This window comes from Limanda limanda, chromosome 3 (assembly GCF_963576545.1).
Source record: "Limanda limanda chromosome 3, fLimLim1.1, whole genome shotgun sequence".
Classification (NCBI taxonomy): Eukaryota; Metazoa; Chordata; class Actinopteri; order Pleuronectiformes; family Pleuronectidae; genus Limanda; species Limanda limanda.
Genome location: NC_083638.1, coordinates 5,787,659 through 5,813,351, shown reverse-complemented (window position 1 = coordinate 5,813,351; position 25,693 = coordinate 5,787,659). Strand labels below are relative to the sequence as shown.

The 25,693-nt window shown below is 42.9% G+C and overlaps 1 protein-coding gene across 1 annotated transcript in view; it reads right to left on the bottom strand.

Moving 5' to 3' along the window:
- Positions 1–1,823: 1,823 nt before the first annotated feature.
- The window catches only part of neo1a (neogenin 1a), a 195,157-nt gene continuing 171,287 nt past the window's right edge, over positions 1,824–25,693 (bottom strand). Inside the window, exons 13-29 of the mRNA XM_061068175.1 lie at positions 24,260–24,404; positions 20,976–21,086; positions 20,678–20,872; positions 19,142–19,237; positions 15,209–15,441; positions 11,651–11,789; positions 10,273–10,380; positions 9,976–10,170; positions 8,723–8,755; positions 8,415–8,483; positions 7,545–7,683; positions 7,193–7,437; positions 6,601–6,693; positions 6,003–6,173; positions 4,256–4,543; positions 2,565–2,704; positions 1,824–1,976 (exon numbers count right to left, since the gene is read on the bottom strand). Of these exons, the coding sequence (XP_060924158.1) occupies positions 1,824–1,976; positions 2,565–2,704; positions 4,256–4,543; positions 6,003–6,173; positions 6,601–6,693; positions 7,193–7,437; positions 7,545–7,683; positions 8,415–8,483; positions 8,723–8,755; positions 9,976–10,170; positions 10,273–10,380; positions 11,651–11,789; positions 15,209–15,441; positions 19,142–19,237; positions 20,678–20,872; positions 20,976–21,086; positions 24,260–24,404 (2,553 nt within the window). The remainder of the gene's footprint in view (positions 1,977–2,564; positions 2,705–4,255; positions 4,544–6,002; positions 6,174–6,600; positions 6,694–7,192; positions 7,438–7,544; positions 7,684–8,414; positions 8,484–8,722; positions 8,756–9,975; positions 10,171–10,272; positions 10,381–11,650; positions 11,790–15,208; positions 15,442–19,141; positions 19,238–20,677; positions 20,873–20,975; positions 21,087–24,259; positions 24,405–25,693) is intronic.

The window sequence follows — 25,693 nt, the reverse complement described above, 5'->3', positions numbered from 1 at the left end:
CAATAGATTATTTCCCAAATGGAGTCCGGTCCTTTTTCCTCCCCTCTTTGTTTTCAATCTTTTTTTTTTTTCCACCAAAAAAAACTTGTTCCTTGTTTGTATCCATAGTTAAAATCTCTTACAGTTATATTGACATTCATGATGATGCACATTTATGAGAAACATGATATTCACAAAAAGTAGAGCAAATTACTATGATTGCAAATGACAAATTTCTTTGGGTAAGAGGGTAATGAAAAACTAGTTTCTTAGATGAACATTTTTTTTCCTTTTTACATTGGATTTGTGTGTAGAACAAGCTTCTTTTTTTATTTCTTCATACAAAAACTACCATTTAAAAAAAAAAAAAAAAAATTCTGGGAGTCCCATTCAAAAGGCCAACATCTTTGCATCGTGTAAGGTTTGTGAGAGAGCCGGGGTGTGGCGTCGGATGATGGAGAGCACGGGAGAAAACCAAACAAACACACTGGGTTCAGCAGCACGGATCTCTGAAACCAAATATTGGCTTTTGGAAATGACACACACACATCTGATCGAACGCTTCGTATAAAAGATAACTGGTCTGATGCAGGTGATTGATTGATTGAGCAGGTGCCATGGGATGTTTTTCATTTATGTGTTTTTAGGAGGGGTTGGGTGTGAGGGGTGGGGGGGGGTCAGTGCCCTGAGTCCTAGGTACCTCAGACCTGTGAGGAGAAACTGTCGAGTCCCACAGAGCGACGCTGAGGAGCGAGATCTGCAGAGGCCCGAGTCGTCCCGACCGTCCGACACACAAACAAGTTGGAAAGGCTTTTCAAACGGAGCTCCCACAACAAACAAACAACAAAAATACATTGTAATGTACAAAGGGGGGGGGGGCAACACAATGCCAGAGGAGAACGTACTGTAGAAACACATCAGGCTTCTAGCTCCTTACGATATGAAAACTGAGCTTCAGGTCTCATTTATAATCCCACTTTCATTCCAAATAATAATAATAATGATGATGGAACAACGGGAAACATCAAAAAAAAGGATGAGGCAGTTTAAAAAAACAAAAAAAACAACATATGTACATGTTTATAAGGATATGTGTGTAAAAAAAATAATATAATAACATAGAAAATAATAGAAAGTCATGGCACAATATATGACACGAGGGGTAAAAACAGGAGAAATGTTTATGAGTAATGTCGGCTTGTAAAAGGAGGCTGAGATCCAATGTTCACGTCACTGAAACGGCCCAATAGTTATACAAAATGCACAAAGAAAACACGGATCAAACAAACACTGTGTGTAGACTGCGCTCGCATGAGCACCGACATCGAAACCAGCATATTTTTGGACTTTCTCCATTTCACTTTGACACTGAATCAACCGTTGTTTCATTGTGAGCGTTCGTTCGCCACAGAAAAAACTCACCGTACTCGCGTCTTCGCTGAGGAAAAAATTCACAATCTTCCGGTTGAGAGCGACCAAATGTTTTTTAAGTGTTCATTGTCTCTGAGAATGGTTCTTCATAAAAAGATGAAGCGTCTCACTTTTTTTTCTCCCTCTCATGGCAATCTCCTGAGACCGAGCAACGTGAGCCAAAAACAGTTTCTGAGTTTCAGTCTGGAGTTTTCTTTTTCTCTGCAGGGGGTTAGGGGGTGTGAGAGTTCTCTTGGGCACAAGAAGCCATTTTGTGTCCACCAGCCTCTGGCTCAAAAGGTTTGTGTTCGATTGCGTTTGTTTGACCTAGGAGTGTGTGTGTGTGTGTGTGTGTCTTCCTGTATGTGTGTGTGTGTGTGTGTGTGTGTGTGGATGACGGAGAGAGCTGTGTTTCTGCGAGTGTGTGTGCGTGCTCATGGCGCTGTGGTGATGGCGTTCAGGTCCTTCATGAGGCCCTCGAGGTGGGCCATCTCCTCGGTCAGCTCGTCGGGCTCGTAGTTCTGAGGGAGAGGAACAGGGTTACTGCGAGGGGCGGGAGAGGGGCAGGGGGGGAGGGAGGCAAGCACCTGGAAGCAGGAAGAGGGGGGGGGGGGGAGAAAAGAGGAGAGGAGACGAGAGGAGGAGAGGGTCAGTCAGGGATCTGTCGCAGAGGGCAGGGGGAATGGGTGGGGTGAGGCGAGCTGGGGGATGGATCAATGGGACTGAAGCGTCGTCAAATGATGGAACAACAAGAAGAGGCAGCAAACAAAAGCAAAAACATCCAGCACCCAAGAGAACATGGTATAAAAAAAAAAAAAAAAAAAAATGAAAATCATTCCAGTTAAGGGTTTTTGTTCAGATCAGTTATTTGGAGTTAAAATAAATGATCAAATGCAGCCGGCAGAATCAAAGAAAAATGGTGAGATTGAAGTTGGAAAGAAATAAAAAGAGAGACAAGAACAAATAGAAAATATGGTTAAAACCAATGTGCAGTTGAGAAGTAACCGTACAGTACAGTGCCCAAAAAAACTGACATGGATTTTGAAGGAAATGTGTGATTGAAATATTTCTGTTCAATAAACAGGACTGAATAAATATCACAAATATTCATCGCTCGGGCCCGAAAAAAACAGACTGCGTTGCCACGAACAGCCAGTGGGGGGCGCTACACTCACGCTGTCTACATCTTCCAACATCTTGCTGGTCTCGGGGACGTCGGGGGGGGCGTTGGGCACGATGACCACCACCGGAGTTCGTGTCCTTCCTAGTGTTCCAATGGAGGCTGTTTTCACAACATGGGGGTGAGTGGGCGGCCCTGGGAACAGAAATATACAACAGTCAGTGAACGCAACATATACCTGCATCATCAAATGAATTCTCCAAAAGGGACATAACCTCAAGTTATATATACATACAATGTTTGTTGTTTTGGTAGTTAGCAGGATTACACAAAAACTATTGGACAGACCATGACACCTGGTGGAAGGATGTGGAATGAACCCAAAAAACTTTGGTGTGGATTTCTTAACCCCTTGTAGATGAATGTCGCGAATTTGCCTCAGACCCCATTCCGGTCTTTTTATCCCACGTATGCCTGATGGTGCAAATACTCTGCTGCCATCTAGTGGTCGGAGTGGAAAATACATACTAGCCCCCTGGTACTGTGCAGCAAAGTTATTAGAGATATTAAGCTGTATTTGAAGTACTGTGATGATGGAACAGCAATTATTGTACAGAAACATATGTTGTTATTCAATTTCAAGCAAAAGCAGCATCAGTATAATAATCTACATACCAGAGACTGGAAATAATGTTGCTAATTTGTCTCATACCCATATATATCTATTGTATATGCTATATTGATATCAACAATCTCCACTTAAATTAGCATCTGTATGACAGCCAAAAACACAAATAATATTTTTTTTATATATTGGAAATGAATTCAGGCAATAAGGGGTTAAAGGCTGTTGTCAACATTTTCGTAAATTTATTATATTCAATCAATAGTTAAATACTTAAATGTAGATAGCCTGTTATATATTTGAAGACCAATGTCGTCTGTATGAATATGAGAATGAAAGAACAAGGAAATGTTTTGGACAATCTGAAGTGGTACATAGCTGTTTATATTGAGGTGATATAATATATAGTAATTGTTGATTTTCAATCATAAATACTGACGTCTGTAAATACACACTTAAATATATTTCCCATATTATAACACTCATTCTTACCAGAAGTGCCTTTTGAAAACATCCAAGGAGGTAGACTGTATATTTTACTCTTAACCCATTGAGATGCACAGTGTTTTTTTTTTTTTGGTGTCAATATCTCTTTATATTTTTAATTGTCGTACAGAGATTATGTGACACTCAATGTTAATTTGACATTGATTCTTGTTCTACTGTTCCTTACCTCCTAATAAAAATATTTACAAAAAAAAAGAAGTGCCTTTTGAGTACTTTATGCTTCATGTACTAATTTCTAGATTTTTATTTAAGTTGTATTTGAATAGTTTTTCATTCGCAGATAACAGAGCTGGATTAACAAACAGACGTTTAAATATATGTTAACTTAAAGAATACATTTTTTACAATTACAGCATTTGCTTCAAAGCTCCAGACTAGATGGAGCTGGTGTTTTGTTAACAGCTGCTTCCAGAGTCAATAATAATCTAATAATAACCTCATCACATTCATTAGATCATGAAAAATACAGATTCTCTGTTGATTTTCATTCTCAAATCTGTTCACGATGAATGAGATTTTTTGCCCGATCAGAGTTGATTTTGCTTTCTGTTCTCACCCAAGTTTAAATGTGTGTGTTTTGTGTGTTTTGTGTCTGTGTGTGTGTTTCCTCTCACCGGACTGGGCGAGCAGCGGCGTGCTGGGCAGGGCGGACGACTCGTACGACGGGTAGCTGGTTCCTGGGATTGCTGGGACAGCGAAGCTCTTGAGCGGGTGGGCGTGGGCGTGTGGGTGGGCCGAGCGGTGGGGGGGCAGGTTGCTGGAGTAGCTGGGCTCCTCCTCCGTGGTGGAGGAGCCGTGGTAGCTGCCCTCCGGGTCGGCCATGATCTCCGAGGGGCAGGAGGTCTGGGAGGAGGCGGCGGCTGGAGGGAGGGGCTCTGAACTGGGGGTGTTCCTGACCGACTCTGGAGAGGGGGACGCATGGGGGGGGGGGGGGGAGACAATGAGCGGGTGGGTTTATGCATTCATACACCAGGACTCCAGGCTGCCTCATAGAGCCGCTGTACAGATCGAGTGAAGGAGCTTCTCTCGTTTCTTTACACAAAACACATTCAGCAGGCGACTGTCAACTCATTTCATTTATCCTTTTTGAAATGCCCCAAAAAAATAACCAGTTATAGTTTCTCTCAAATGTGAACAATTGGATGATTATTATCTCTCATATGTTAATAAACTGCATATCTTCATCTTTGCATTGTTATTTGAACTTATAAACAATTCCCATTCAACATTTGGGCTCTGGAAACTCGTGATGGACATTTTTCACTAATAGAGACATTATAGAGAAAATTGTAGTGTGTCATATACACAGGATTTCTATTATTAATAAGATTTTTCAATATATCAATCGGCTGAGATCAAACATTTCTATTATAAATATCCCAAAATAAGTATATAACATGTAGAAAAAAATACAGACAAATACCCCAAATGCATTTAAATTAAATTACAAATGAAATACTTTGTGTAATAAGTACTTATAAATGCATGTATTATGTTATGATGTAAAATAAAATAAAACTAAATTCTAATGAAGGTGCGATTAGTACATTTTCTGTATTTTTAACTACTATTTATACTTAACCTAACTTTTGCCTGTTTAATTTATTTTAGAAGTTAAAGGGTGGAGTTGAGCAGAGAAGAGCATATTAAAGTCATCTTTGCATTGTTGTTTGAACAAATAAACAATTCCTGTTCAACATTTGGGCTCTGGAAAGTCGTACTGGACATTTTCACTCGTTTCAGACATTATAGAGAACAAAGGATCAATCCAGCAACATTATATGATTAATTATATTATAATAATTGGTAGTTGCGGCACTAAAATGCACATATACACGTAGCGGCCACTTTACTGTTATAGTGAAATGTGTCAACGTCAGGGTCTGAAGCCTTTCGGATTTTGTAGTTCCTATTAATATGATTATTTAATATATCAATAGGGTTAGGCTGAATTCAAACATTTTTATAATAAATATCCAAAAATATTAATATTATATTATAAAGCATTATTTGTGTAAGTACTCATAAATGCATGTATTATGCTGTGATGTAAAATAAATACAAAATAAAAAACTGTTTACTTAACTACTATTTATACTTAACCTTGGCTTGTCTGCCAGTTTATTTTAGAAGTGAAAAAGTGGAGTTAAGCAGAGAAGAGCAGAACAAATCAATTAAATAGGCTGAGAGGTCAGAGAAGAAGGGTTAGTTTCACTTAATAGAACCAAAATAAGAAAAGCTAAAACAAAGAAGGCGGCTGAATGTGGATGAATGAGTTAATGACAAATCGATGAATGAATACGCCCCCACATCCCAGCCCAGCCCTGTTAGTCGGCCGTCCAGCAGGGGGCAGCGTCTCACCTGCAGAGTCCACCCTGTCTAGATGGGAGATGGGGGAGGCGCAGGCGTGCGGACGTGAGTGGCCGCTACCGTGGTGGTAGAGGTAGCTCCGTGTCGGCGACGCCAGGCTGCCCATGTGATAATGGTGGTGATGGTTATCGAGCGAATGGATTGGGTGAGCACTAATCACAGCTGTGGATGGAAGTGGACATGGATACACACACACACACACACACACAGAAACACACAGAAACACACACACATAATCAAGATGAGATGTTTAACCGGCTGTAACAATGATGAATGAATATGAAGTATCACTGGTGAGATGCACAAACACACACACACACACATGCAGTTGTCTGCGATAAACACATTTAAATATTATTGCCAAATTGACGAGGGAAGAAATTCAGAAAACATTAAAAAATGAAAATTTTATGGGAAGCATGAAATGGACTTGTTCATTTGATGTATATCTAGAAATTTGCACTTTGTTAAATATATCTTTGTGCTTTTAATTTTCCAAATTAACCTTGATCATAATGTTTGTCAGCAAAAACATTCTCTCTCTGTCTCTCTCTCACACACACACACACACACACAGACACACACTTACGCTGAGGCGGCTGTGCATCAAAAGGCATCATCATTTTAGGCCTCATCCCCCGCCGACCTGCTAGTGTAGACATGCTGTCCTCTGACTCGTGGCCTAAAAGGTGCGATGGAAACCAGCCAATCAGAAAGAGCCGCTACTCTACGTTGCTCAGTTTCCTGTTTTTGGTGAAATGATCCATCAACAGACCTCAGGATCCTTAATTACATTTCTGTCACTCACATTATGTTGTGAGCTCATTATATTGAGAGCTTCCACTTTACTTAGTTGCAGCGATGACAGTTTGTGCTCGCGGCAGAACAATCATGACAAGTAATGGGCGCTTTGTGCATGAAAAGCATGAAATGTTTTGCATGATAATCACAACAAACACAACAGCAAAGACAAGTGTTGACTTGTGAGACACAAAACATCCAAAACTCTTTAAAACTCCTCCGTCAATTCTTGTGAAATCTCTGAGGAAGTAGTTTCAGCCCAGCTCCAGAGGTTTGAATTATCATGCATGTGAACTGAACCAGCAGGGGGCACATTTCACTTTGATCCCTTTCTCATAGCATCAAATATTAAGTCTTCCCCCCCCCCGGGCGTGACTGACCGCGGTAGGAGTTGCGCCTCTGCTGCAGGTGGGGGTTGTTCTCCAGGTTGCTCTCGGCCGGCGTGATGTCCTGCGAGGTTCGGGGGATGGGGGTCTCGGTCATCACCGGGTTGGGGTCCGGCGACTTGTCCATGGGTTTGAGCTCCAGCCTCTCGTGGTGAATCCAGAGGTCGGGCGGCTTCAGGTCTTTGGCGTTGCCCTTGTACTTGTGGGATCCGTTGGAGGCCTTGGAGGCGGCTCGCTTCCTGCAGAGGAGAACGCAGAGGCAGCGGTGACACACTGGTTTAAAGAGGGAGGGGCCAGAGAACGTGGAAGAGGGTAAACAACAGACAATTGAAAAGGGGCGTCTTACTTCTTCTGGTGGGACGTGGTGCGCCGGGTGCACAGGAAGGCGCCGACCACCACCACGATGATGGTGAAGGCTCCCACCGAGATGATGATGATGATGACCACGATGTGATTCTCACTGTTGCTTCCCACCCCTGATTTACCTCGAGAGGAGAAACATTAGATTAGACAAATACCTCTTTAAAGGGAGGCCTGTGTGGAGGATCTGGCGACATCTAGTGGTGAGGCTGCAGACTGCAAGACACTGAATGCACACCTCCCTTCACCACTTTCTTTCCAGATGTGTAGAAGAGAACCTATGGCGGCCTTCAGGTAACGTAAAAAAAAGAAATACTAAAAGGTTCTGGAGCTGGTGCTGGATTTGTCTGCTCCGGGCTCCTGTAGAAATATGATGCTCGGCTATTAAGGACTCATTCTAAGCTAATTAAAACACGAGGGTTCTTAATTCATGATGATTAAACACAAATTAAAACACAATTATGAATATTATATTCTATTTCTGCCAATAGAGCAGCCTAAATCCTGCACACTGGATTAAAGCAGGATCCAGTAAAGACTAAAATAGCTAGTGGTGGAAATGTTCTCAGTGTCTCTGCTGCTTGTCAAAAAGTGTTAACATGTCGTCGTGGAGAAAACACGACTGTAGGCGCCGCGACCAGCGAGACATTCTTTTCCGAGAACACAACTCGGCAACAGAAACGAGAGAACAAGTCGGCCCGAACACGTTGAAGGCTGACATGGAGATAACTGTGGATAACCGGTTGGGTCTGGTACGGAGCTTTGTGGGTGCAGGACCCGGTTTAAAGCAGTGGAGAATTACTGACAACATCCAATTACAACATGACATCTGAGCAGCACCGTGGAGGAAACTTACCCACTGACGTCCCCGGGTCTTGTGGGTCCTGGTTGCCTGAAGGTCCCTGCTTCGGTGGGAGATTGGAGGCTGATACAAGGAGGGGAAAAACATTTTTTTTTATGGCCTCAAACCTTCACGAGATACATCCCAGTTCAAATATTCCCATTAAACACAAACTGATTTGGCCCGGTCATGCAGCCCCAAGTTTTCATCAGCCCAGAAGATGGAAATCTTTGGAACACGAGAGAGAGAGAGATAGAGAGAGAGAGACGCTGGGCGAGCAGAGCCAGCGGTGAGAGATAAAAAAGTGTGGACGGGGAGTTTACCTTGGTCATTAGCCATTTTGTCAGAGGACTCAGCTTAACAGGCCAAAGGAGAGCAGGGAGGGAGAGACAATAAAAAGCAAATAACAGGTTAGCTGAAAAAGAGCAGCGAGAGAGAGACAGAGCAAGAGTCGGGGGGGTGTGAGGAGGACAGGTGCAAAAACCAGAGGAATGAGGAACACTGAGAATATTAAGCAGCAAGAGTGAATTTCAGAAACAGCCAAACTGAGATTAGGAGCAAAGCATCTGAATTAAAACTATAACAAGCTTCCTACAAATCCCAGGAGAAAAGTATTTACTAAACTTCTCATGAGTGAAAGTGTTGTTAAAAAGGGACGAAGCCTGATTTAACTTCTCAGATAAAAGCAAAAGAAGGAGTCAGCAGCAGCAGCAGCAGCAAAGTGAAGATCGCTAAACTTGTAATTTGTCCCAAACCGATCAACAAAGCTCAGGAAAGAATCCTCGACTCAGCTCTAAAGAAACTTTCTCACAGAAACTTCATCAGGAGAAGTTTAAGTAGGACATTTATACTATTATAACTTTTATTATATCTTGTTTTGTTCTGTTACATTTTATTAACCTTTACTTTAGAAAGCCCTTTGTAACCTTGTATATATAAGTGCAATAGAAATCAAGTTTTTAGGGCCCGAGCACTGATCAAAGGTCAGGTGAGGCCCTATTGAAATTGTAAGGATTATTATTATTATTATTATTATTATTATTCAGGCAAATGATTTGGCTTTTTGAGGGCTTTACCAAAATTTGCAGAAAGTTAAAAAGTGGTGAAAATTTACGTATTCTGAAGGAATTTTCAATGGGCGTCGCAAAACGGCTCAACGGTGCCCCCCGAGACCCCCGAGACCCCCGGAATGTGTTCACATTGACCGGTCTTCACAAAAATCAATATACAGGTGTATCATGTATCATTTTGGCCATATTCCACATTTTTACATTGATGTACTTATTATTAATCCTATAAAAAAGAAACAGCCTTGACATATAATTGTCTAATTAGGCTGTTATGGGATGAATGTAGTTGCCTAGTTACATCTCAGTCAGATACAGAATGTTATTAGGATTTGTTTGAAGTTGTGGACTTGGCCCCTCCCCCAAAATCAAGCAATTATAACATATATTCATCTCTCAGTATTGTCAAAGAACTTAATTCATTACAAAAGATATCTGTCTCTGTGGCTGTTGGATGTTTTACTTTGAAGTTTCCCATCCCGGTCTCGGTCTCGATCCTGTGAACTTACTCTTTGGCGTGCGGAAGTTGACGGCCTCCGACATGGGGCCCATGCCCTTGGAGTTGCGGGCCTGGATCTTGAAGTAGTAGGTGGTGTCCAGCGTCAGCTCCTGGATCTGGTGCGTGAGGCGGTTTCCCACCACCGGCTCGATGACCCAGTCGTGGACCTCGGCGTTCACATCCGTACTGTAGTAGATGATGTAGCCTGCGACAGAGACGGGATCGGAAGGTTTCAAATAAGATCGACAGAGGGATCATCACAGATATCTAACTGATTCCAGTGAACCCAGCAGGTTCTCAGACTCACCGGTGATCTTCCCGTTGGCCTCGGAGGGCGGCTGCCAGTTGACGATGATGGTTCGAGGTTTGTTCTCTTTGCTCACCACCGTCACGTCTTTCGGAGACGAGCTGGGAACTGTGGAGACGCACGAGGCAGAACATCAGTTGTGTTGAGGAGGAGGTCGGAGAAAAGGTCAAGATGAAACACGCTTTGTTTAGTTTTTAAAAATGGTTTCCTTTATAATAGGAACAATTAAGATTTATCGTCTCGCTGTTTTCATAAAGGTTTGAAACAAAAAACGTTTTACTGGATCTGCTCATTTTACCAGTTTACATCCAAACTCATAATATGGTCAATGGTAAATGGACTCTGTGTGTTTATAAAGTGCTTTTCCAGACAAGTTCGCAAACACACATTTATACAACGACTACTATAGTCTGCACATTTTCTATCAGACACCAATTTGGGGTTGAGTCTCTTGCCCAAGGACACTTCGAACCCTGACCTTCTGGTTTGTGGACGACCCGCTGTTCCTTCAATCACATCACAATTTCTACAACAGACCTTTTGATGAATGTAATAAAACCGCTCTTTATTGCTGCATTGGGACTCATCACTAAACGCACAAGTATCATTATCAGAAACTAATCCGTCCACTCTGAGTCCAGGTGCCGCTGCCGTTGTTGGCACAAAAGAAAAAGCCCAACGTTCCCCTCCAGTGCCAGTCCACTAAATCTCAATCCAATAATGCAGATTCAGAAGTGGCTCGAAAGAAAATGAGTTTTTAGGGTTTATTGTGAATCTTTTAGCTCAGCAATTACACATTACGATGAAGAATGGGCTCCGATTCTTTCCAGCTTGCAAATTTTAGTGTCCATTAGGTCCAGAGCACTGCACAAATCACACACCAGTAACCGGGGCGTCGTGCATTTCCAGCACGGAGCGGCCGGTGGCTTTTAAAAAAAAAAAGGACTTTATATCGCCATGGTGACGGTGTTATGGGTTATTTTAACAGTCATATAGTCCATTTATATGATGTTGATTCGGCTGACTCAGTAATTATTTAATAAAGCAGCGACGGTAACAGGGAAACAAAGATGAACAGACACACAGTAGTGAAGCAAAAACAAATTACAGGCAATTCATTCTGGGCTAAAACAATTAAAGGAGTCAGGTCCTGGGTTATTGTTATTATTATTTCATTGCAGTTCATTGTGTATTTTTATTTCTCACGGAAGCAGTGCTGCAAATGACTGCAATCACTAACTCTGCTGCGGGTTTCTTCACTTTTCACTTATATTTAATGTGATATCTTTGATGAAAGCTGATAACTGTAAGACATGTTTGTGATTGTGTATGTTTCCTGTGCTGTTGTGTAGTTGTTTGTGCGTGTGCGGTCTCCTACTGGTCTCAAAGGTGGTTCCCTGTGCGGTCATGCTCCAGGTGCTGGTGCGCCGGCCCTTGGTCACCATGACGGAGAACTCGTACAGCGTGTTGGGCTTCAGACCCGTCACCATGTGGTTCAGGCTGGTGGTGTTGGCCATCTGAGGAGACACAGACACACACAACACACAATTAACAACAAGTCAGGTTGTGTGACGACATTCAAGTGCTGCTCACGTCTCTGAGGAGTCAAAGGTATGTTGTTATCTATCAAAATAAACTCATTCTTATCATTTTTAATACACTACAAATGTACTTCTTCATAGATTGGTGCTGATTATTGATCGAATTATGTTTTAGTCTCTTAATTGTGAATTTTAATAAATCCTAAAGTGACATCTTAGATTTTATCACAAGAAACTGACACGATGGAAAATGTCAGATATGGTAACGTTATTGTTTAGGGTGAAATAAGATGTAATAAGCAGAAAAAAAGGAAATAGGAATTATGTTTAGGGACAAAGACGTCAGGTCTGCATAACATTATCAATATCAATACAATATAAATGATTTTATTATTATTTCCTTCTACCATTTTTCTTTGTTTATCGTTTTTTTGTCTTGTTTTCTATTTAATCTTTAGTCAATATAAGAAATACAGACTCAAGTGGAAAGAGAGAAAACCTTAATATTAAGTGTAAGAAAAATCATTAAATGGCTCCCAATGAAAAACTGGAAGAAATGAACATTTGCTTGAAAAACTTATTAAATCTCAAACTAGTCGAACATTTCTTCCCCCTCTCCATCGACTGATGTTTTTTTTATTTCTAAGGATAACGACCAGTCTGAGTGTTTTTCCAGAGGTTGGGATACATTACACCCTCGGACCACTGAGTGGAAACAGAAGCTTTCACATTGCAGCGACGTGCTTCATCATGTTCGAGCTGCACAGGGAGAATCGCAGCCAGGACAAATACACAGGAAAAACCAAAAACCGTGGCCGAGGATCAACACAAACACCAGAGCGTTTAACGTCTGATTGGAATCAGCCGAGTCAGCGGAATTCAACTCTGGAGTTACTCAACCGTTCACCTCGATCTCCACCGGTCACCCAGCGTCTGTCCACAGCTTGAAGTCGCACGCTACGACACCGAAGAGCTGCTCTCCAACAAGAAGAAGAAGAAACAGCGTGTTCCTCAGCCGGGTGGAGAGCAGCTGTCTCCTCAATAATGTACAAGCTCGTCTCCCGGAGAGGAGACTACATTTAGCCAATTACCGCTGGTCTGCACAGCCATGTTAGCACATATACAACAGCGTGTGTAAGATGTAGTCTGGCTCTTTTAACAGACTTGTTACTTAAATGGATTTCATTAACGGGACAGAAACATAACGAGCCGGTGGAGCAGTTGGATCACAGTCGCTGTGTGAGAATCAAACTCGTTAGAGGATCTGGACCAGACGGCGTGAGGACATGGAGAGGGGACGCCATGGAAACGTTAGGACATGTAGACGGACGCCGTGGACACACAACGTGAGATCAGGACCAAACACCTGTCCTTCAGTTTCCCTTCATTTTGTGCTGATGAGCAAATAATCGATAAGTCGCACATCTCTACAGACGTTTGGTGAATTGAGAAAATGGCGGCTACAAGCTTGTGAGGCCAGAACTGACAGAGTGTTGAGCGAGAGCATCTTGTGTGTGTGTGTGTGTGTGTGTGTGTGTGTGTGTCTCAGAACTAGAGGCTCTTTTACTTATTCTCAGTTTGTCTTGTCCTTGTTGAATAATTTATCAGTAAAAACAAACCTTTATCTGAGCTCTGCCACAGGTCTGTACACACACACACACACACACACACACACACAGACACACACACACACACAAACACAAACACACAAACACAATGATATATCCCCGGGTTGAACCTGATCATTTCACTGACCATCCACTCCAGCTTGTTTAGGATTATAATTGAATATCTGCTCAATTGAAATTAATCTGTTCTTATCTCCGTGTTATTAAAGCAATAAAAGTAGAGATTGTTTATTTTAGTTTCCATTTCACCTTGAGTCACCTTGATGATCAAACACAACTAACTATTTGAAGACCGCTGACATTTTATAAAACACAATCTTTGTGTGTTTCCTCTTTGGCAAGGATCACAGCTGCTCATCAAAAATGCATCTGGAGAACTAAACTGTTTTGGTTGTTGCTCAAAACAACATGACTTTGTTTACAGATAAAAAACCTCCACCAGCTGCTCTTCTGACAACAAGCAGCATCAACCAGGAAGTGAATCTTAAGAATTACACCTTCGTCAGGATAATGAGACAAGAACATGTTTGGTATAAATCGAGTTGATTTGACCTTTGAACTGTTACGAACTAAAATAAAGTTGAGAGAAAGTCGTAACTGTGACGTGTTTGTGTAACAACGACTCAAAGTGAAAACATCACTTCATGGTTTCCAGAGTCTGTGGAAAATAAATCATCGCTTGTTTACAGAAACCTCGTTGCTTTACGCTGCGGCTGAGGAGCCGAGGCGCTGCAGAGGGAATACTTTATTATACATCCTCACATTACTTCACAATATGTTTTCAGCACATCGATAAATCTCTGTGGAAAGTGCAGGTCTGACGACGTGAGCTGCACCGAAAACACAAGGAGATCCGACTGGATTGGAGGAGGGAGCGGGACTCGGGGTCTGATCGCAGTGAAATGATTTGAGATTAACTGAATTTCTCTATCGTAAAAGATGTTTGTTTAGATTAAAAGCAGAGCCTGAACAATATGGATTCATTTTCTGATACAGATCCATTTATGAAATATATAAGATGTTATCGGATCTACACAACAACTAAATGCAGGCCTGATATTTCACAGTTTAATGATAAACTTTGTGCTAAATAACTATAAATAAAAAGAAAGTACAAATACAACCAAGTATATAGAAGTGGAATACAGAAAATAATCATATTTAAACTTTCCATATCAGCCTTTGGGGCTCTGATTAACCCCTTGTAGGCGAATGTCGCAAATTCGCCTCAAACCCCCTTCCGGTCTTTTTATCCCACTAATGCCTGATGGTGCAAATTCTACGCATACCAAGAACGTATTGGAAGCACGCTGCCGCCATCTAGTGGTCGGAGTGGAAGATACATACCAGCCCCTTGGGACCGTGCAGCAAAGTTATTTTGAGGTATTAAGCTGTATTTGAATTACTGTGTCGATGGACCAGCAATGACTGTACAGAAACATATATTGTTGTTCAATTTCAAGCATAGGCAGCATCAATATAATATTCTACATTTGTCAAATTACAGTTATGCCTAATGTCGCTAATTTGCCTCATACCCTGAATTTATATCTATTGTATATGCTATATTGAAATTAACAATCTCCACTTAATTAAGCATCTGTATGACAGCCGCAAATAATAATAATAATAAATAATTTTTTTTTAAATATAATTGGAAATTAATTCAGGGAATAAGGGGTTAAAAGTTCTTAACGTGAAACCGGAAAGATTCGGCAACTCCAGGCTTCATCTCACCAAATCTCCCATTAACACAATGAGTCTTACCTTCACTTTGGTGTTGGCAGGGATGTTGGTCTTCCAGCGCACGGTGTAGAAGCGGTTGTCGGTGATCTTCTGGTTTTTGGGCAGCGAGTTGTCGGCCCAGGTCACCTTGATGGTGTCGTGGCTCAGCACCGAGGCCTGAACACCCACGGGCGGCATCATGGGGGAGGGGTCTGGAACTGGAGTGTATGGAGCATGGAAGTGTTCATACAGGTCAACATCGGGGTCAATGGGGTCTGCGCATTCATGCACGCACACACAAATTAAAAAATGGGGGCAAAATTAAAACACAACGAGAAGCGTGGCGTGGTGGAATCGGCCGGTGGAGTCAAGTCACGGGATGCAGGGAGGGAAACGAAAGAATAAGGTTAATGAGTTAAAACGAAGGGCAACCAGGAGGGAGGGAGGGAGGAGGAGGAGGAGGGAGAGGAGGAGGAGGAGGAAGGTAACGCAGGGATGGGCGTGGGAAGGATGAAGAGAAAGAGAGAGAAGATTCTATTAGAAACAACAGACACTGACCTCTACAACAAGATGCAGCTGCTCTATAGAAGCTACTTTACAGCATGTGGTATTTCTATTAATAACTAGAGCAGCGGTACGGAGAGAGAAGAAGAGATTCTCTATTCATGAGATATAAGAAAACAGTCAAAGTGAGAACGAGAGTGAAAGTAGATATCCACAATCCTGCATCCGACATTTCAAACTCGCACTTTAAAGTGTTCGACACAGAGATTTAAACACGATCACAGCATTTTAAACACAGAGTTGATAAACAGGAAGGACACAGAGGAACAGGGTAACTTTGACAAAGTGCATCATGTCCTTGAAAACCAAGGAGAGAATAATCGAGGCTTAAAGCAACGGAGCCTGCAGGCGGGGGGGGTGAGAGAAGGGTCAAGGACAAGTGGCGTTGGGTCTACATGAGCTGCTTCTGTTCTGAGCCTCAGACGAGTCGGGTCAGAAGCTTGTGGTGAAGAAGGCAGATTTTGTTTTTTTTTGTTTTCACTTTCCACAGGTTCCAGAGTCGCTCTTTGAATCAGTTACAGTTAAATACGCATCTTGGAGAGATGCGTATTTAACAATAATCACAATAATCCTCTGACAGAGACGTAAAGCTATAATAAATACAATTTGGTTTGCATCAACTAGATGTCATTTCTTCATATGATGTTCTGCTGTGCTGTATATTATGACTAGGCCCTAAATTGCTTCCTTTACTAATATGAATCCTTTATCTATTGTGGCCGTGGGATTACGAGTGTAGTTTATTTATTCTTACTTTATTTCTTACTATGTAAAATCTGATGAAAGTTAATAGAGAATAACTCACATTTTGTATTAGTGCGCAGTCTCCCTGTAAAATAATCTAAATAATAAATAAGACAGGATCATTATCAGTTCTTATATCTTGTAGTTATATCAAAACAGTGAAAAAGAACTTCAATAGAGTTAAAATCCTTATCTGTTGGAATGTGTCCTTTTGTATTAGGATATGAATATATAATAATAAGGTTGATTTTGTAGAGAAATGTAGGTAAGAGTAACTACATGAAAAGGTATTTAAAGTTAATGCAGTAAAAAAAATTATATATATATACCTATTCATAGACAAATCCTGTGAATCTGTACAATATACATGACCTGTGATGTAAAAACAAACACAGTATAGCAAAGGAAAATAGAAATAGTGAAAAAATGGTGTATTAATCTCTTGGCAGATTCCTCTCTGCGTGTTTCTATCCTCTTCCTGTTTATCGAGTAAGAAGTGAATTCAATTAGCGGCGTTCACCTTTCAGGACCTCGCACACAACACGGCCCAGCACTTAAATATGATAAATGGTGTTTAGTCTGTTGCGTAACAACAAGCTGCTGTTTAATTATCTCCCTTTTGTGAGAGTGTGTGTGTCTGTGTGTGTGTGTGTGTGTGTGTGTGTTAGAGGGAATCAGAGGCTGTAACTATCTGAAGGGCAAACGCTTCCACATGGCTTCCTGGCCTCTGCTCCGGCTTCTGTCCTCGGCTCAGACGCGATGGAGAGAAACTCTTTGCTCGGTCACTCCTCCCTCCACCACTTGTTGGTGCTCTCCTCCCCCCCGCTACTCTCCATTTGACACCTCTTTGTGCCGAGCCGCCCTCATTATATTCCCAAGACTGAGTGAGTCAGCCTGTGTGTGTGTTTGTGTGTGTTTGTGATGAAGATCCAAGCATTCATGCGGTTGTGGAGAGGCACTGAGGGGTTTTTCGGAGAGCGGCACACAAGCTGCCTTTCTTTATCCGGCTTGGAAGAACACAGTCCCGAGTATTTTACAACGAGTCGAATCCACAGCAGCAGAGAAGCCGACTCGTCTTTGTAACAGTTTCACAGACGGGAGTAAAATCCCTCTCCTCCTGATTCTCTCCGTTAAGACATCGCACCACTTTAACGTATTAAACCCAGAAACTCCCTCAACCCGAGTTCACCAAGTTTTTTCCTCAGCTTTCTTTTTTTTCTTCATTTTTTATAAAAAGTACTATGTAGGTCAGCTCGTCTTTTTAATCCCGACTTGAACAAACTGGCAGGAAGGGAACGCAACCCCCGAGGATCCAGCAGCAGACGCTGGTGGTGGGCTTTGGTTCTGCTTTGAGAGGAAGCGTTTGGATCTGTGGAAGGGTTGCCAGAGCCACCACAGGGGGTCCGCGAGTGTGTGAGTGTGTGTGTGTGTGTGTGTGTGAGAAGCTGCGAGGAAGAGAGAGAGCATCACACAGAGAAGCATACAGTACCACCCCCCCCCCCTTGAAGCACGTTGACGTGATTCATGTCATCCAGCCTCCCACTCCTCTCTCTCCGGCGCCCGCGATGCAAACAGTGCGGCGCCGGAGACAAAGTGGCGTGATCAAGGCTGAGGGTGGAGGTGGAGGTGGGAGGCTGCACGGGAGCAGGAGCAGCCGCCCCCCCCCCCCCCCCTTTGGAGCTGCTCGTCTTCTGACACTGTCACATTAACTGCGTGAACTCGTCTAAGCTGCGGTGTTCCAGATCGTGTGTGTGTGAAACTCACTGGATCAGGAGCTAAACTTCTACATCTGATTGTTAACGTGGTTGTTACGTGAGGTTTGAGGAATCGAACCGAACGTCCATGTTCTCCTGACTAATGCGGCAAATCTGTTCCATGCTTCTGCTTAGAGAGATGGCCGAAGATAAAAGCTGCATCACAGAGATCTCCGAGGCCGATACTGATATTAAACAAATCCACTACAAACTGGGAACATCCCACAGGAACTGAATCTGTGTCACGAGAGTTGTTTTCCACGTGGAAGCTTCGTCTGTAATGGTCATTGTTCTTCGGTGGTTCAACTGTGACGCTGATGATTTCTAAATCACCACAAACACACAACAGCTCCGGCTCCACTGCTTTTATCAATTGTGTGACTTAATTCTATTCCTGCATCGGGCCTGTTTGAAACTGCTTCTTCCACTTAATTTACTCCGGTTTAGATATTTGTTCCAATGACACACGAGAAAGCTTCTCCTCTATAATCTTAAATCGCCTTAAAAGCGTTTCCAGAGGCGGAATCTGAAGTGAGACTTGAAGAGGAAGAGTTAAATCAGAGCGACGAGACGACGCCCCCCCCCCCCCCCCCCCCGACGACACATTATCTCTCCGGTAATTTGGAGTCTCGACACAATCTGTCTGATAATGACCTCGGGCCAGAGAGAGAGAGCAGAGATAAATGTCAGTCGACGTCTTTCGTCCGGGTGAGAGAGACGACGGCTGTATAATGCAGCTGCAGCGCCGAACATCCCATAATAATAGTGTGTGCTCTCTGTTGTGTGTGAGCTTAAGATAAAGGGGATTTAAGTTTCTTCCACAGATGAACAGCGGTAAACTAAAATAGCGAATTCATTCTTTTGCACTAGAAATGTTTTTTTGCGGGTTTCCATGTCGTCTTTTTTTTCATACCTGACTGTGGCCTGGTGATGGCGCTCTCGTACACAGGAATCCCCTCGCCCACATTGTTGTAGGCCTTGAGTGTGATCACATAGTGGGAGCTGGCGTCTGTGGGATGGAGGAAGAGAGAGAGAGAGAGAGAGAGAGAGAGAGAGAGAGAGAGAGAGATAGAGAGAGAGAGATAAATGGATGCAGATATCTAATCAAGCCGAAACTCTCCAGACTCTTGACTGGTAATCGCAATATTAGCCAGCCAGAGTATTTGAATACCATCATCTCTTACTGTGAATCTAATGAAGGTTTCTATTATACATGTATAGATACTTTTGCAACAATTACAAACCCCGGAATTTCTCTCCCTTTCATGAAATTATTCAGATTTTTTTTAGACTCACAATCCACATCCGGACCCCCTTCCTGAGGCTTTGATTACTGGTTCATTATTGATGAGGATCAATTATGACATTTATGAAAAAAACACAATGACAGATTACCACCTCTGTAATAGACACAGTAGGACTCAACAATTATTTTCCCACAGAACAAAATCTGTAATCGTATTTGTCTTGTTTTCCAACAGAGCGGAATCGCAGGTTTATTATTGTTTTATTACCTCCGCCATGGTTTTCATTGCTATTTGTCTGGAAGATTACGCAAAAACTACACAACAAATTTAATCAAAACTTGGTGGAAGGGTGGGACTTGGGCCGAGGAACAAGACATTGAATTTTGGGTTAAATCCACACAAAGGGGAGGATCCAGGACATTTTTTCCCCATTCTTCACCATTGGTTAGGGGCCGTTTTTGCACATTTTTGTGAATTTCAAGAAATAATGCATCACTAAGGAGACTGATATCTATGAGTTTAATAATAATATTGAGATTATCTGTATTTCTAGACACTCACCTGACAACACATCATACATAAACACATAAATAGCACGTGCAATTTGGTGTAATTGAGTATAAAGGGGAGTGTTGGACCTCGCTAGTTAAGAAATGATTTCAAGTCAATACAGAGCACGTCAGTTTCTCAAGCGCTGATCTGATCCTGTGCAGAACAACCTTTTAAAAGTGAAACTCTACATTTATGGTTCGAGGACGAAAATCCACCGAGACAAATTAGCTTTGTTCAAAAAATCAGGACGTTAAATAACCGCGTCCCCATTAAGCCAGCGTGTGTAATTAGTGGCTCCGGCTCGCGGCGGAGAAGATCTCATTAATTCCCTAAATACTCAATATGACACAGAGATGAATCTCCTCATAGTGCTTGTGTGTCTGTGTGTGTGTCTGTGTGTGTCGGTGGATGTTTGCTCATCAGTGATTAAAATGTTTTTATAAATGTATAATAGTGTAATCAGCCGAGTGTCTAATGTGCCAAGTTACAGAAATCACATTTATATTTCTGAATACGACAAATACAGGAATGATTTCTGTCTCAGAGAGGAGATGAATATCTGACTGGTGGCATTTGAATCTGAATGAATAGAAATGAAACAGAAATCAAATCATCCGAAACAGAGGGAAAAACAAATGGTTGGTTCTCACCGAGGTTCTCGATGGTGTAGTAGCGCTGCTTGTAATCCACCTTGATGGTCTGAGCGTGGGGACTGCCGATGCCGTAGCCGATGCTGTAACCTCGAACCACGATGTCCTGGTTCTCCGGCGGCGTCCAGCTCACCACGATGCTGTTGATCAGCGGCCGCACGTGGAGGGAACTGGGCTGGTCCGGGACTCGGGATTCTGGTGGGAGAAGAGGAGGAAGAGGAGGAGGATGAGGAGGATGAAAAAACCTGAGCTGAGTTCTTTCAATCCCAGTGAGACGATGGGTCGATTGTGTTCCTACCGTCCAGGTCGCTCTCAAACGTCTCCGTGGCCGTCCAGTCGGTGGCCGGCCCGGTTCCGTTCACCGTCACCGCCGACACCCTGAAGGAGTACTCCGTCCCGCGCTCCAGACCTGGGCAGCAAACACCAGCACATCAGATTCACAGCTCCGGGTTCTTTACACAGAACTGAATCTCAAGCAGCAGCAATAAAAAAACCTTCATTCTAACTCAACTCTGTGTATTTATTTGTTTAGAGTTTAATTGAATGCTCTTCTCCACTCGCTGGGTCCTTTGGGATTTCCAGGCACAGACATATAAATGTTTTGAAAGCAGAAAAATGTCTCAAAACAGACCCCCCCCCCCCCCCCCCGAAAACCTCTGATCAATTTAGGGAGGGAAATCTATACGTCTGCCTTGGGAGGGATCAGGTGGATCGGCACGGTGCTGCAATTAACTTCTTACTCTTTCCACTCGATATCACGGAGTCGCGGAAGATTCATTTTTCATCTCTGGTATAAAAAAAAAGATATATTTGGAGGAGTGGAGCTGGCACACAAACACAAGAGCAGCGAGAAGAAGAACTTTTGGATGCTTGATTCGTTCATATTTTAGAAAGCGACGGCTTCTTCAGAACGAGACGTCTCCACCGCCGGGTTCTTCGCGGAACTCCCGCTGACAAATGATCTGCCGCCGTATTAATTTGCTGTAACATTTTTCATCATCGTCACATTGTTCCATTTGCACGCTACATGCTAATCCTGTAGTCTTTTCTCTCTGTACCCACTATTCTGGGACGCCCTTGGGGGGGGGGTTGAGGGGGGGGAGCTTCTGAAGACTGCCTAACCATCCGTGCCTCCGAGGCTACAACATCTCTTTCTAAACGCTTTTGAACCAACAAACATTCCCCCTGTTTCACCCCCCAGAATGTTCTCAAAAATCTACTTTTAAGTGTGTATTCTCTTTGATGCGGCACGCAGCGTGAGGCTGGGCCACTTGAAAGCTGCCGAGACAACATCTAATATTAATCACCATTGCTGTGTGTGTGTGTGTGTGTGTGTGTGTGTGTGTGTGTGTGTGTATGTGTGTGTGTGTGTCTCCCGCGATATCGTGCGTATCTTGGTGGCAGCAGCGGCGGGTGATACAGTAAAGCATGAAGCTAATGCCAGTATATCTCTCCTCTCTCATCAGCTGGAATTCTAATACCCACAATACTCGCTCCCAGAGCTGGCTTTCAATGTATGTACCTCGTGTTAAGACCAACTTGGGGAAGACAGCTTTCATTCCCGTACATCTGGAATGAGGTGCAAAAATCTTTAAAGTTGCGCTCATTTGTTTCATTGACAGAGTTCTCGAGTCTGGTCTCATGTACAGCTGACTTCTCCTGCAATGACTGTAACTGCTAGTTGACTTTGCCATAGTATTTTATTGACGAATTGTTTTATACCTTGTATTACTGTGTATATATATATATGCATATTTATTTCATTCCTATTTATTCAATGTATTAACTTTTAATGTATCAACTTTTTTATTGTACCCTCGGCACCATTGAAAATGAGGGTCTTATCCCTCAATGTGTCTTCCGAGGCTTAAATAAATATTCAATCAATCAAAAAGCTCCGATGCTGAAGATGGAATCCAGACGTCGGCTGAATCAACAGACCTCCAGTCTGACCCGAGACCAAACAACATCTCAGTCTCGTCTCCCGTCTCCGGATCCGGATCTACATTCTGCAGCCAGAGTCAGATGATGAAGATTAAATCCAGCTGAGATCAAATGTCTGAGTCTGATAGGGTAAAGGTTTTAATGTGGATTAATCTAAAGCATCAAAGGGAATAATAAGGTTTCCTGATTCCCCAACAACAAAATATGCGTTTGGATCTGCCGTTTTAAAATCATGTTCCACTGTAAGATTGGAATATTTGGACTCAGAGGAGAGTTGAAGACAAGGACACACATTTCTGTTTAAATCTTCAATTCTACGGCTCAGTTCAGACCTGGTATTAACATCCGTCCTGAGAGATTCGATTAGAATTCATCCTGAACATGACTCTATCGCCTCTTTTCGTGTGTTTACCTGCGTTTATAAACCACTGTATACCAGCTAGTGTATAAGAGGTATGAGGGAACATGTGGGCAGCTCTGAACTCAAGAGGGAACACATCCCTAATATGTCACAGTGGGACTAAGGCCACATAAAGAGGGAGTCTGGGAAATCTACGTAGTGGAAATACCAGTTTGTCCCACTCACTACTCCTTTCACCTGTTTCCAAACCATCGATATCTGCTGAGACCCGTATTATTCCTTTTCTGTAGCCCCAGGCTGAAAACTATGATGAACAACTCGTGTTCCCTCTGAAGCAGAAATCAAGATTCCCCATCGAACACATTATCTTTACCCACTTATTCCGCTCAGCGTTCCCAGAGGCTGGAGTCCGTCCCGGCTCCTGCTGGACGAACTCCATCACGGGAAATCAAACTTCTCTCACAGACACGACTAAACACCAGCAGCAAAGTGAAACTCCACCACAGATGTTGACTTGAGATACGTTTAGAATAGATTAGGATTCAAAGTGGCATCTGTGGTCGATCCTCCGCTGAATCTACATCTACACACACAGACACTGGATGTAACGACTCGCTCTGAGCACCAAGGCTCCTATAGCTTTTCTCCAGCTCCACTAACAGAGGCTCCACACTCACATCAGTGGAAAGTCTTTCTGAGAAGCTGCAATGGAAGACAACAAGGCTGATTTGAGTGTTAAAAGATCTCAATGGAGATATATTAAAAAACTCTCATAGTTTGAGTTTTATACAAAATAAGAACACATAATAAAAAGTAAAGGAGTTGAGAAATTAAGTAAAAGCAAGTAAGTCTTCATCCTCTAAAGCCTTTTCTGCCAAAGACATGAACAATGTTTTTTTTGCTTATCATACAACAATGTTAATGCAGAGCAGCATTTTGATGCATCTTTGTAGCGTTTCCTAAATACTACTAAATATGCAATTAGGTCAAGTTAACATTTGTGCACTTGCTCTGCAATACTACAAAAAGAGATGTTCTGCATTAACATTGTTATATGATAAGCAAAAAAAAACATTATTCATGTCTTTGGCAGAAAAGGCTTCAGAGGATTGAAGACTTACTGTTTGCATTCTGTGTTTTTTCTTTTAATTTCTCAACTCCTTTACTTTTTATTATGTGTTCTTATTTTGTATAAAACTAAAACTATGAGAGTTTTTTAATATATTTTATCTCTCGCTGAGGATCCGGACCTCGAAGGATAGATCGGCGTCCCTTACCATCGATGAGCTTGCTGAGCTGGGTTCCTCCGGTGGTCTCGGCGGCCTCGCTCCTCCGGGACCCTTTGCGGTAGCGGATCTTGTAGCCGGTGATCTCTCCGTTCTGGCCGCTGAGGGGGGGCGGCTGCCAGCGAAGCATGATGCTCTGAGGGGCGGAGAGAAACCAGGGGCGTCAAGTCAGAGGAAACACAACACACACACGTGAGAGCATCTGCTGTCCTGGAGCTGCAGAGGTGACCTCGGGGGGGGGAGGCGGGTAGAATCACACGCTCCCACACAGCTTCGTGCACGCCGCAGGTTTTCAGTGTCTCACCTGTCACCTAACCCCGCCCACCTCAGACTGGGAGGGGACGACCGCACGAAATCAAACACGCCCTCTGAGCATGTGCAGGTTGATGTATCAGGAAGAAATAAACATGTGAAAAGGAAGGAAGTGTCCTGATGAGTGAGCTGTGAACATTTGCATGTGTGTGTGTGTGTGTTCGTGCATTCGTGTGTGTGTGTGTGTGTGTGTGTGTGTGTGTGTGTGTGTGAGAGAGATCACATTAACCCTGCAGAGAAGCTGATGCAGACAAGATGAATGCAGGACTTTAGCTGGCGGGCACAACGCTGCACCGTGGAGGGATTCATGCATCTGAATTTTAGAGAGAGAGAGTGTGTGTGTGTGTGTGTTAGGGTGTGTGTGTGTGTGTGTGTGTGTGTGTGTGTGTGTGTGTGTGTGTGTGTGTTTAAAGAGATAGGTGGGGGGTAGCTCAGCGTGGGAGAAGAGTTAATTAATGCTTCCCCACTGTCACGCTGAAGCACAAAAGCCTGAATACATGTACACGGCTCACACACACACAGACACACACGCTCCCCCCCACCCCGAGTCGAGGGAATTGCTCAAATTAAATTTGTGTTAAGTTAAGTGTGTTCAATTATTTCCATTTTTCTCATGACACTATCAGCAGCGACTTGCTGTGTGCGTTGCTTTTCTCCATCACTATGAAAACCTGTTTGATTTTAGCTTCAGAAGGAACCGGGGGGGGGGGAAGTGAGAGGTGAGACGTCTGAGGGAAACAACGGAGAACACAACAAGTTACACAATTTTCAAGTTGCCTAGCAGGTGAGAGAAGTGCGGTTTCACCCAAAGCGGAGGAGTGAATCTGAAACGCACGTTAATTAGTTTTCTCTCCAGTTCCATTTGGCCGGGAACATCAAACAGCTAATTGCATAAATGTGTTGTATCTATACGCTGGAACCAGAAGTATTGACTAAATGGATGTTTGTGTTCAGAATTAAACACAATGACAACATAGACGGGAAAAAAAAAGAAATTAGACGACTAATTTCATAAAGGCGGCCAGATGTTTGTTACACAGCTTTTTTTTAAATTGAATTGTTTGGATCTAACTGGGGAGGGTCCAGTCAGACAACACACACAGACACACACAG